General features: G+C 41.8%; 2 protein-coding genes across 3 annotated transcripts in view; one reads left to right on the top strand and one right to left on the bottom strand.

Annotated features, from left to right (window-relative positions):
- LOC115159277 (creatine kinase S-type, mitochondrial) overlaps positions 1 to 2,326 on the top strand; it is a 6,707-nt gene extending 4,381 nt beyond the window's left edge. For both annotated transcript variants that reach the window (XM_029708841.1, XM_029708842.1), the window contains 5 exons: positions 822 to 907; positions 1,039 to 1,162; positions 1,229 to 1,363; positions 1,476 to 1,601; positions 1,733 to 2,326. In XM_029708841.1, the coding sequence (XP_029564701.1) occupies positions 822 to 907; positions 1,039 to 1,162; positions 1,229 to 1,363; positions 1,476 to 1,601; positions 1,733 to 1,849 (588 nt within the window). In that variant the 3' untranslated portion in view covers positions 1,850 to 2,326. The remainder of the gene's footprint in view (positions 1 to 821; positions 908 to 1,038; positions 1,163 to 1,228; positions 1,364 to 1,475; positions 1,602 to 1,732) is intronic.
- A 2,781-nt stretch (positions 2,327 to 5,107) lies between these two features.
- On the bottom strand, positions 5,108 to 9,719 carry LOC115159278 (ubiquitin-conjugating enzyme E2 L3). Its single transcript, XM_029708843.1, has 4 exons — positions 9,613 to 9,719; positions 6,655 to 6,750; positions 6,296 to 6,482; positions 5,108 to 5,986 (listed from the first exon to the last, which is right to left on the bottom strand). The coding sequence occupies exons 1-4, from the start codon at positions 9,637 to 9,639 to the stop codon at positions 5,832 to 5,834; spliced, it is 465 nt and encodes a 154-aa protein (XP_029564703.1). The 5' UTR covers positions 9,640 to 9,719; the 3' UTR covers positions 5,108 to 5,831.
- Positions 9,720 to 13,485: the final 3,766 nt, after the last annotated feature.

Here is a 13,485-nt window from a genome sequence, read left to right as displayed (position 1 = left end):
AATCTGACTGCATACAGGATTCCTCTTATCCGTGATATTGCCTATTTGTATTACCATGTTAATGACAGGGACTGTTGTGAAGACTGAAACGGTGCCACTGGAACCTGAACTGTAGTGACAGCATTGTCACATCAGTTTTATTTGGCCCGACTCTTCTGAAGACGGTTCTCGATGGCACTAATTTATCTTCATTCCCCATTGGTAGGCCATCCAATTATTTCAGGGACGTTGTGCAGAGTTTTAGTTACCAAGTTAATCCACTCAGTCTAGACACGTTGGGGTGACATCATGTTGCTTTTAAATCCTAACGGCTACGATAAGGATTGGAAATAGAGGCAATCCTTTTGGGATTTGGGAGAGACTAGACTAGTGTTGACCTTCAACCCTCAGTCTCATTGACCTTCGCCCTCTCACCCTCACGCTGCCTCAGGAGCACTTCCTGTTCGACAAGCCCATCTCTCCTCTGCTGACATCTGCCTTCATGGCCCGTGACTGGCCTGATGCCAGGGGAATCTGGTAAGACCAGAGCTGTAGAGAGCCGGACCCTGTCCCTGTAGATTTAAAAACCTGTAAGATTATCTTGTATTATAATAGCTGTAGAGATAGTACTATCTGTGAATAGGGGAATCTGGTGAGACTAAAGGAGTAGAAAACAAAACCATGTTCCCACAGCATTAGAGGTCTTTGGGCAAGGTCTCTTCCTCTCAACTCCTCTTCCTCCTCCCCAAAGTAGAATTACCTCTATGTAGTTGTAACCCTGACTTCCCTTTCCTTGACCACTACCTTCTCCTCCTCCACCTTCTCCCTCCTCTTCCCCGTAGGACCACTTCCTGTTTGACAAGCCTGTCTCCCCCTTGTTGACGTGTGCCTTCATGGCCCGTGATTGGCCCGACGGCAGGGGCCTCTGGTAGGGTCTACAAGGCTCTTACTAGCAGAAGCCTCTAACCAGCATGTGTTTTTCTGTGATCATAGACGTTGACATAATCAGTGCAATCAACAAAGGTTTCTGGATTCTTAGGAATGTGTTCTTTCTTCCAGGCACAACAATGAGAAGACCTTCCTGATCTGGGTCAATGAGGAGGACCACACTAGGGTCATCTCCATGGAGAAGGGAGGGAACATGAAGAGAGTGTTCGAGAGGTTCTGCAGAGGACTCCAACAGGTACTTTACATGTTACATCTTAGTGGTTTGGTGATATAATAGCTCACGTGTCCTTCCACCCTCTAGGTGGAGAAGCTGATCCAGGAGAGAGGCTGGGAGTTCATGTGGAACGAGCACCTGGGTTACATCCTCACCTGCCCCTCCAACCTGGGCACTGGACTCAGGGCTGGAGTACACGTCAGACTGGCCAAACTCAGCAAGGTATCACACAATCTCTCTCTCTTCCCTAATGTTTTTACTTGAAGTGTCCCTGTGCATTGACCCCTCCTTCCCAAGACAGAGCATTCATTAAAGTTCTGTACTTGCCCTGCAGGACCCCCGCTTTGGTAAGATCCTGGACAACATGCGTCTGCAGAAGAGAGGGACAGGCGGAGTTGACACGGCCACAACTGGAGACACCTTCGACATCTCCAACAACGACCGTCTGGGAAAATCTGAGGTAAAACTAGAACCTCTATTCTGAGACTGAATGACCGAATGAAACCATAAACTCTATCTGGGCCAGAGATTAAAATCACCTCACCTCGACTGCTAATAACTGTGTATCCGGGTGTGTGTGTGTGTGTATAGGTGGAGTTGGTCCAGTTGCTGGTTGATGGAGTCAACTATCTGATCGACTGTGAGAAGAGGCTGGAAAGGGGCCAGGACATCAAGATCCCCGCGCCCATCGCCCAGTTCAGGAAGTAAAACGCCTGAGCCCCACCTCTGAGAGGAAGTGACCTGCTCTGCGGTTAGGGAGAGCAAGAAGTGAGGCGCCAGCGGCGAGGAGCTAGGCCTGATCCATCCACTCGTGACCAAACTGAGCGGTTTGGAATAAAGTAGCAGTAGTATGTCTTTCTGACAAGGTTAACATCTGTCGTTCTGCCCCTGAACAAGGTAAACATCTGTCGTTCTGCCCCTGAACAAGGCAGTTAGCCCACTGTTCCCCGGTAGGCCGTCATTGTAAATAAGAATTTAATCTTAACTGACTTGCCTAGTTAAATAAAGGTTACATTTCCACTAGTCCAGGTACAGGTGTTGGTGTATTCCCCTTATGGTTAAGGCTGGGGTTGGGAGTATCATAATCTGATCATAGATCTGTGATTAGGAGCAACTTCTACCAGAAGCAAAAATCTTACCTGTAACACTAACCTCAATAAAAATCAACCTTGATAAAGCATCTGATTTCTGATCAACAAAACGACTCATTCTCGGACTGTGCTCGCTTTCCAAGGCAATATTACAGCTCGTGTCTTTCTCCTACTAACTTCACTACCTTACTAAGACTTTAAATACCTTAGCAATTAACAACTGACTTGGACTTTCCATAACATTCCCATAAATGTCATTGGACTTTTCATGTGTAATGACTATGTAATAGATGATTCACTTCCTGTGAAGTTGACTGTATATCGCTGTGTTATAGATGGAAGTCTGGCGTTAGGTGGAAGTCGCTCTGGCTAAGTGCTAAAAGTACTAAATGTAAAATATTTACAGTTCTAGTCACGCCAGTGCATCTGTCTCCCAGCAGCTGATCTGCCATAATAGGTTTACTGCAGTAACAGTGTTTAACACTGAGTTAAGCACTTTTAGAGGTCAGTGAGAGGAACAGAGAGAGAGAAGCATGGCAGAAGCCCAATTCCATCAACGGAAAACTACCAGCAGAATTGACACAGATGTCTCTTATTTAACCTTTCTTCATCCAGGTTATTCTCAACGAGATAAAATACAAATCCCAACGTTGTCGTGGATTTGGAAGTAAGCACCGAGGGGCTCTGACTCCCAGACAAGAATGGAAGCATCCTCAGTGCCGAAACGTCTGTCTGTCTTAAAGGGTTGATTCTGTTCGTCTGTGTAGTCCCTGGGAGGGTAATTGGGCTTCTTGGAGCAGCTTAGTGACGTGGAGCTAATCGCTGCCTGCTGTACTTACACACTAAAGAGGGTTAGTCTGAGCAGGGCCAGGGGACCAAAGAAACAGAAGGCATTAAGTGTACATATTTATTGCACGTGGGAAAAGACCAGAGCGTGACTGAGAGGGCAGGGACCAGTGGGTTTGTGTGTGTGTGTGTGTGTGTATAGGTGTGAGAGGGTCTGTGTCAGAGAGGAAACTGAATCTGGTCCGTGTATTTTTAGCAGTGGTCTACGTGCTGACCACTAGACTTCTGTGTAACGCCAAAAAGGAGACACTAGAAGTTTGAGAGGAGGGCTGTAGGTCCGTCTCACGGGAGATGTGGTATAATTCGGACGAGCAACAGGACAGCAACAGTTTAGGCTACATGCAACGTCAAGTCTTCCTCTCTAGGCCTGCCGACCCCACTATGCTTTGCTCATATTCAGTACAGCTATATGACGTCGTAGCCTGGGATCTAGATTACCCAATGAAAATAAATATCAGAACAGCCACTAAGTTCTACTAAGACTTGAATTTCTATTTGGACAATTCACAAAACCCGCCCAATGGTCAAGCTATGTAAGATTACATCAGTATAACAGTGTGGTGATGCCTGTAATAAATGTATTTTCCATAACCAGGTCCTCAGTCACAGGTCATTGTTAGCAGCAGGAGCGAGCAGTTACCTCACCGACACTCCAACTCCTATTGGCCTATTAGAGAGGTGTTGGGGACTTTGGGAAACTGAGTCCGTACTGCAGAGACAATCCAATACAACAAGAGTTCATACATGTTTGAGGTAATCGGTCGAAGCAAGGCCCTGTGCAGAATCACTGATCTACAAATCATTTTACATCTCAACTATCAGCTCACTATGTGATCAAGATTAGTGCACAGTGTTTTGCTCAGACCGATCTCTTTGGACACACTGATTATTTATAATTTAATGGTAGACTTCACGGTTTATATATGGGTAGAGACCATATACCGTCTATGGTAGACTGTCCACAGGCCACAACATAAGACCAGAGACCTACGGATATGGAGTCAATTTCTATTGTAGAGAAATATTGCCCTCTAGTGGTGAAAAGTAACTGACATACACTGGTCTCAATACAGTAATGTATGCATTTCATTGGCACCTAGCCCTAACCAATACATTATTGGTCTTAACCAATAATGTAAACAAAGCAGTGATGTATATAAACCCTGGATTGCTGATGCTATGTATTGGCCACTGACAGGCTTTGAAGCCACCAGTCAGACATATTGCCTCACCCCAGAAGGAGCAGATCTCCATAAGAATGAAAGGAATTCTACAGTATTTCAATTAAATGTTAAGGACAAAATTACAGGTATTTAAGTATCTTTTTGTTTGTTTTGTAGTGGGGACCGTAACATTAGTAATATCCAAAAATGATACTTTAAGGAAAAACATTTCATACATATGTTTAGCTCACACAATTTTAAAGTGTGCATTAAGGTGGCTGTAGTAGAATAAATGTGGCAAAAATAAATGTAGACATGAATAAATGCATTTCTAGAGCTTCCAAAATATTTTCCACAATGGTGGATCCAATGTAATTTATTCCCTCATGGCAGCTACTGTTCTACTGGTGCTGGTCTGCTGGTTGTTGCTGATGCATGTCTAAATGACTAAACTTCTGCCATCATCATTCACAAATCACTTTTTATGCCAAATAACTACTCATTATGTGATTAAGATTGGTGAATTTGTGGGGTGCCTTGCTAGGGCTGATCTCCTCGATGCACAGAAAGATTTTTAGAGGGGGAACCGCTATCCTCCCAGTAATAGTGCAAGACTGATGAGCAGTTTCAATGGGAACAGGATGTCATAAACGTTATTTCTTGACCTAAATCTCCTAACCTGCTACAAAAAAAAGTAACTTCCGGTCATAGCTGTACTCCCTCTAGTCAGAACCTTGAAAAGAGGCCAGTGGACAATGGCATGAAGAGCGGTACTTCCTGTCACATGGTCAAACCGTCTGCTAAATATACAACATTTGAACAAAACATTTCATGATAATCTCTCAAAGATACAAAAGCAAGTTCAGTCAAACTTTTTTTTCCCTTTTATAACATCTGGAAGATTGAATTGGTGACAAACTGAAGTTTTATGGTAAACTTAAAAGCTAGTTCCACAGAGTAAAGTGCAACATAGGCAAAAAAAAAAGAATAAGAAATATAAAATAAACATTTCGCCACACACCTGAACCTTGATGCTTTAAGTGTTTTTTTTGATCATTTTGTTGCTTTTGGGGTGGATTTTTTTCTGTTACATATTTTAGTGAGGGGAAGGAGTGAGATGAAATGGGTTAACAATCAAACCACAAGTTGAGCATTTACCAAATAGTTTTCAAAACACTTGATCATCTTTATACAGAGGTCTGCACCAGCACTTCTGTGTACAAATCATGAACAAATTGAGCATAACATTTCCATCTAGATCTTTCTTTCCGTTGTATTTTTTTTGTTCCCTCTAACAAGTTGCTCTCTTGGGCCCAATTCCGGCATTTTTATAATTTAAGAAATCAGTAGAAAGTTAGTAACAGCCACAAGCTGATACCCAGAGGTGACCAACCTGCCTGATTCACGACACAGTCCTGTTGCCAGGGAGAAGTGGAGCTGAGATATATCGCCCCAGGAGGAGGGGGGCTAGAAGGATGTGTGTACGTGTGTGGGGGCATTTTCAGGAGATTGGGTAAGAGCAGAGAGGGGTGTAGGGGGGGTTTGGAAGGGGGGGGGGGGAGAGGAAGAGGGAGTCACACGTTTGCGTTCTCAGTCCACAGGTCGTTTTTCTCCATGTTTCTTTGTAAACTCTTCTGCGTTCTTAAAGAATTTTTTACGGTCCTTAGAGTATTCCTCTGCTAGGTCTGCCCTGAGAGGATGCTCTGGCTGGGGGTCGTTGACCAGCGCAATCAGGGACTGGATCACTGCAGGGAGACAAGCAGAACAAAAGAGGAGACTAAGAATGATGTAAAAATGGAGGATGACGTCATGTAGTCCAGATGAAACAGATAAGACATTGAAATCGATAACCACTTGGAGGTCGCAGGATGGAAACCTCTCCAGCCAAATAGACAGGAGCCTCCGAGGGAGAGGAGACTGGAGGGTTAGGGTTCAGGCGGCATTTCAATGAGAAATTACAAAGAACTGCAATAATAACTACTACTTAAAAAGATATGAGAAGAAACCACTGTCTATTGTCTTTGTCTGAGTGTGCGTGCGTCTTTCCGCCGTACCTTGGTCAGTTTTAGTGGCTGGTTTCCAGTTCTCTGCGCTGATCACAGGCAGACACACCTGTCCCTTCTCGTCGATGTTGGGGTGGTAGATCTTGGTCTTGAACGTGATCTTGGGGGGCTTGAAGGGGTACTCTGCTGGGAAGATGATCTCGATTCTGAAAGCACCTTTATCGTATGGAGGGTTGTCCTTTTAGAGGGGAGAGAGACAATGACGTTTGGTTAAAAGGTGAGCTGATGTCCTACTGAACATGCCACAGCAACAAAGGAATTGCAATATCGCGGAGAGTGCCTTGGTCCTCCTTGTTATTCTGGTCACGTTCATGTCTGTCCGGAGACAAGAGTAGTTAATAGTGACTTACTGGAACAATGAGGCCTTGCCAAGTCAAAATATTTGATTCATCCACTTGAATGTTACGAAAATTTTTCATTCCAGACTTGCGGATTTCATCAAGTTCCTGAAAAAGAGGGAGAATACATCATGAGCAAGTTCTCCTGTACAGTTTCTTAATCATAACCATTACAGGAAGCAGAAAGGTTTTTATCAAACAAGAGATAAAGAACAGGTAAAACATGTTTCTGTGTTGGCTGAGTCCTAGTAACCACTAAACAACCTATAGGTCAAAAACAACTGAATGACTACAGACACACGGGGCGACATACAGAACTATAAACACACGGGGCGACATACAGAACTATAAACACACGGGGCGACATACAGAACTATAAACACACGGGGCGACATACAGAACTATAAACACACGGGGCGACACACAGAACTATAAACACACGGGGCGACACACAGAACTATAAACACACGGGGCGACACACAGAACTATAAACACACGGGGCGACATACAGAACTATAAACACACGGGGCGACATACAGAACTATAAACACACGGGGCGACATACAGAACTATAAACACACGGGGCGACATACAGAACTATAAACACACGGGGCGACATACGGAACTATAAACACACGGGGCGACATACGGAACTATAAACACACGGGGCGACATACGGAACTATAAACACACGGGGCGACATACAGAACTATAAACACACGGGGCGACATACAGAACTATAAACACACGGGGCGACATACAGAACTATAAACACACGGGGCGACATACAGAACTATAAACACACGGGGCGACACACAGAACTATAAACACACGGGGCGACACACAGAACTATAAACACACGGGGCGACATACAGAACTATAAACACACGGGGTGACATACAGAACTATAAACACACGGGGCGACATACAGAACTATAAACACACGGGGCGACATACAGAACTATAAACACACGGGGCGACATACAGAACTATAAACACACGGGGTGACATACAGAACTATAAACACACGGGGCGACATACAGAACTATAAACACACGGGGCGACATACAGAACTATAAACACACGGGGCGACATACAGAACTATAAACACACGGGGCGACATACAGAACTATAAACACACGGGGTGACATACAGAACTATAAACACACGGGGCGACATACAGAACTATAAACACACGGGGCGACATACAGAACTATAAACACACGGGGCGACATACAGAACTATAAACACACGGGGCGACATACAGAACTATAAACACACGGGGTGACATACGGAACTATAAACACACGGGGCGACATACGGAACTATAAACACACGGGGTGACATACTGAACTATAAACACACGGGGCGACATACAGAACTATAAACACACGGGGCGACATACAGAACTATAAACACACGGGGTGACATACAGAACTATAAACACACGGGGCGACATACAAAACTAGACTCACACAGGGTGGCAGGTAGCCTAGCGGTTAGAGCACTGGCCAGTAACCGAAAGGTTGCTGGTTTGAATACCCGAGCCGACAAGGCACTTAACCCTAATTTGCCCTAAATGTCACAGTGGAGAAAAAAAAGTCATACAAATAAAAGACTGGATGACTAAAAGTACTAGGGATTAACCTATATGTTAATATATCAACTGTCAGTCTCATCCCTGGAACCAAGCAGCCACACCCCTTCTCAACCAGGAAGTACTCCAATGCATTCTCACACTGATCTCACTACAGAACACTGCCACACCAGAGGACTGACTCATAAATCACACCTTTCACTGGAAATCATGAGATTGGGGGTATTGTTATAGTTTGAAGGACCTTACACACACATAAGAATAAAACATGGGCACAGCTTCCTGATTTCATTCATTATCAAATCTGAGCGCGAATGTAGCCTTATTCTATGTTGCTCTGGATAAGACCACTGCTACAGGATTACAACGCAAACGACTGTCAAACTAAGATGTGTGGAGTTCAAAACATTGTGTTTATTCTTGTTGACTTGATGGGTGATGGGGACTGTTTACTAGGAGTAATTATCCTAGGCTGGGTCAAATAGTGTCTGACAAATGCAAGTGAAAAGATAAATGCCAATTACGATAAGGCCGGGTTGTTGACACCCAGTGTTGAGATTATGATTGTTTAAACCCGGTGTTACCTCACATATTGAGATCGAATGAATGAAATTAAACTAAGTTAACTAGCTAGCTTATCGTTACTTGGCAGCCGCATGCTCAATTTCACTTTCGATTCACTCGACTATTCAAAACAATTCAAAGCTAAGAAACCAAATCACAGGAAATGGGTTTGGCTGTTTACCGGTAGCTACCTCATAACGTTAGCAAGATTGTATATACATCGGGTTAACGTTAGCTGGTCAGCTTCCTCGCCTCGGTTTCACATTGAGAAAATAAACTTGCTAGGTAACACTAACCCGAATTGCTAACTAGCTAGCTAGCTCAATGAACCACACTGCTAACGACCTATGTAACTGTTGTGCGTAGATAGCTAGCACAATTAACTCCCTGCTAAGTTAGTATTAAGCTAGCTACAGTACGTAGCTAGCTAAAGTTTTTCTGAGCCGAAGATCAAAAATGTTGAAGCGCAATTATCACCCAACTGATGACACAATACTGAATTGAATCTTAATTTATGATTAACAATGGTTAACCTTGTCAATCAATTTAGATTAACAAAACGTTTAATTCGAATCTAGCCTATTAATATGCCGGTGCTAACATGACCAAAAAACAAATGCTAGCTGGTTAGCTTAGCATACTAACGTCATTTTCCGCCTACCGAGTTTCATGAGGTTTCTGACAGTGTGGGGCTAAATAAAACAAATTTAACGACACATTTAATTTTATCTGAGATTTGGGAGTCGGAATGTTTTACTTTATTTAATCTAACAAGAGAAAATCCTAATTGGATTGATCAGGAAATGTACCTTGTGCAGCCTCCTGCTCGCCGCCATCGTGGAATTACTGTCTGTACCCAGAATACACAGCGATATCCAAATGTTGGCTCTTACTGTCTCCTCTGTACAGTGTGTACGCACGCACATTTTCCGAGTGAAAAACAACACTGTACTTGGAGTGTACGGCTACTTTGATTTTAGTATATTTATCCGGAAGTCATTTTGTCAAATGAGAGTATTCGTCCATTTATTTAGGCTATTTTGGGAGAATCCTAAACATGGGCCACTATTTCTCACTTGATTGAAATAGTAAAAGGGTATTCATCTGAGGCAATATAACATCTGAAACATCCTGCTACCAGTATGATGTTGAAATAAAAAGTTAAGATCATGTTACAAAATATGCAACAATGGTTTCAATGCCATGCCCCCTGGTGAGCCTAATCAATAAAACATTCTGAAGCTACAAGAATACCACTGTGCTGGAGTTTATTTTTCAAATAATTTGTTTATGCACCAGGAACAATATAAGGTGTACAAATAATCAAACTTTTGCTTTATAGCTATTGAATAGCCTACTACCATGATATGGTATACTGTAGGTTCAATACCTAAAAAAAGTTGCATGGCACGATTTAAACTGAAGTGGATGTTATGAAAGTGTATACTGTGTCCTCTAGAGGGAATACTAGTCCATTTAGAATCCCTTGCAGCCTCTAGAGAGCACACACACACACACACTGTTAGGGAGTAACTGATTACATGTAATCAGTTAAATCTAATCTGATTACAACTTTTGTTTACTGTAATGAGTTATGTTACCAGCAAAACTATTGTATCAGATTACAGACACTTTTGAAAAACTAGATGACTACTTCTTGGATTACTTCTAAATTCAGAAAGGATTTTTTGCACAAGACAATACATTATGACACCTTTCCATTTTATCAATGACATTCAATTCAGCATTGGAAAAAGGTGCAAGCTTAAGTTAGCGCCATCTGCTGAAAGTAATCAGATTGTTACTGAGTTTGGGTAATCCAAAAGTTACGTTACTGATTACAATTTTCGACAGGTAACTAGTAACTAACAGACACACGGGAAGTTTTTCTTGGTAAACCCTTCTCATGTTACGGATTACATTTAGAACGTAACACACACACAGTGCGTGACAGTAGTTAAAGATTAAGTGGCACGTCTCTTCTCTTCACCTTGTCTTCCTGTGTCCATTAGTTACAATGAGTAATCTAATTTATCTTTCTGCTCCTTGTCACTTGTATAAGCATATAGTTGAACTCATAAGCAGAATGCATTTCATATTTATTAACAATGGCTTTTAAACCACAACTTCTCCATGATTTATTAACCCTGTCAATTTCTTGTCAAAATGTTTCTTTAAAATTGATATTTGATATTTAATAGGAGGTCCACTAATTTGGGTGCTCTTTTTATCTCACACTAAATGTCATATTGGCAATCAAATATTGGCAACGTAATCATTATTGGCATAGTCATAATCAATAAGCAGTGTCAAGGATGAAATAATACTGAGCCTTCATGTCAGCAAGCTGTAAGACATGAAAGAATTGAAGTCCTTCTCTGACAGAGACATTATGTAACCCAGTGGTTCCCAACTATTTTTGGTTAATGTAGCACCAAGTACATTTTGCTCTGCCCAGAACACCCCTGAAGTTCCCCTCATGAGCAATTTAAAAGTAAACCTATGGTCTCATGAGTCTTGTCAAGTACCCCCTCATACCCGTGGTTGGGAAACACTGACGTAACCTATAATCAGCCTGCACCACACCCTCTTATCACCAGTGCTTTTTCTCATCAAGGAGCTGTGCTTGACTTGGACTGAAATAGGTGTCGCTACTCTTTTTGGGTACCGGTAGTGTTTACATTTAGGTGCAGGAGCTCCACAATACTTTTGAGCTAATTTTCATACAGTGTGGCAGAGGCCATTGTTATCTTTGTGGATTCTGGTCAATTTATTCGGCTTGTATCCTGGTTGTTCAGGTTAAACTGACACACAAAACTTTTTCCCCTGGGCACTTCTGCTCATCAGCTGCTGGTCTAGCAGGGCCAAGGAGAGGCTTTTCTCCTCTCTCCCCTTTCAGTTTGCTTTTATTTACATTTGGGTCAAGAGGTTAGGGTTTCCATTACCATTCACCTGGCCGCATGAAATTAGCCTGGCAGCACAATCACAGATTTATTTTTGTCAAAATAAGAGTCCCCCTGCAAATAAATGCCAATCTTTGTGAAAGTCGTTTTTTTGCACTCTAGTGCAGTACAACTGTTTTTCACAGCATGTCAACAATCTTTTTTTTTAAAGTATGGATAATTTACCATACTTTTATATTTATAACAGAATTTCTTCAGAAAGTTTACACCAATACTGGTATGTTGAAAGCTAGTGTGTAGGCTACATGTATATGTAAAGAAATACACTTAATAAAATACAAATATATTTAGGCAATTCTCTATGTCCAGTATGAAGGAAGTTAGAGGTAGTTTTGCGAGCCAATGCTAACTAACATTAAGGCAATGACTGGAGGTCGGTGGGTATCTGCTAGTCCCATAGCATGCTAGCAGATACCCATTGACTTCCAGTCATGGCGCTAACACTAGTTAGCATCTTTTTTCAAACTGCACGCAGATATAAAAATGGTATCCACAAGTTCATCTGACTCTGGGGGAGTAAAGAATCCCTTTAAACATTGTCAGATACTGGGTTAGCCAAAGTAAACTAATTATCTACTTAGTCGTTTCATTTCCACTTGCCATCAAAACAATTTCAACAGCAGAATTATATCAGAAAAATACTTATCTTACTCCAGAAATATATAATATTACAAAAGCAGAAGGTAATTATAGTGCAACTTAACTCTGATCGCGTCTGGCTAAGAACTCACAAAAAAAAAATATCCTCAGGAGTGAAGAGGAGCGCTTCACTTCAAGAGCTGTGGTGGAGATACTGGGTTTGAGAGCCAATGGACCTAGTACTCCCAACCCCACTTTTATATCGGCACGTTTTTTTCACAATAAACCCAATATTGTCAACATACTAGCCTGAACATTGTATTTTTCAATAGTGGTCTTAAAATTCCTTCGTGCAGTTCTAATAAGCACAATAAAAATCGAAATTGATTCAAATGTACTGTAAAATTGTTTGTTTGGATCCTGAATGCTGATTGGACAACATATTTTTAGCCTGCTGTTGATGTAAAAAGAGCTTTATAAATACATTTGATTGATTGATTGATTGAATGGACAAGCAGCGTTCCAAGCCGTGCTGTATTGGCCGTCACAGGCACACCTATGCCTGCTAACAGTTCCATCTTAAAATAATCACTTTAATTTGGAATAAACGCCGAAAACAAGGTCTGAGGTTAACACAGGTTTAGGAGATTTTATACGTTTTGTTCTATGAGATAATAGCAGTCAGTTAACATAACCTTTATTAATTATAAAGCCTTTATGTAATTTGTGTTTTTTATTATTACATACATTCTTCAAAATTAACAAAGTGCCGTTAGTTGTTGAATATGATCTCATAGAACAAAACGTACAAGATCTCCTAAGCCTGTTTACCACAGACCATATTTTCAGCGTTTATCCAAAAACCCTACAGAAATGATATTCATTATCCTCATATGTTTTGTCCGACGAATCATAGCGGAGTTAGTGCCTACAAAAAGACGCCATTATTATTTATCTATGTATATGTAGCTGACCACGCCATGAAAATTATGTGCGCCCTTCTATGTTGCAGAAGTCAGCATGTTGTTGTGACTCTGGATGGCCAGATTGCTAGCAAGAATGACAAGAAACTGCCATGTGGATAATCTTATTTGGCTCCTTTCAGCTTGTTCATGATACCATGTATTGTTTTGACTGTTG

Source organism: Salmo trutta, chromosome 23, assembly GCF_901001165.1.
Source record: "Salmo trutta chromosome 23, fSalTru1.1, whole genome shotgun sequence".
In the NCBI taxonomy this organism is placed as follows: domain Eukaryota; kingdom Metazoa; phylum Chordata; class Actinopteri; order Salmoniformes; family Salmonidae; genus Salmo; species Salmo trutta.
Note: the sequence above shows the minus strand (reverse complement) of the source record. Positions and strands in the feature narration are given on the sequence as shown.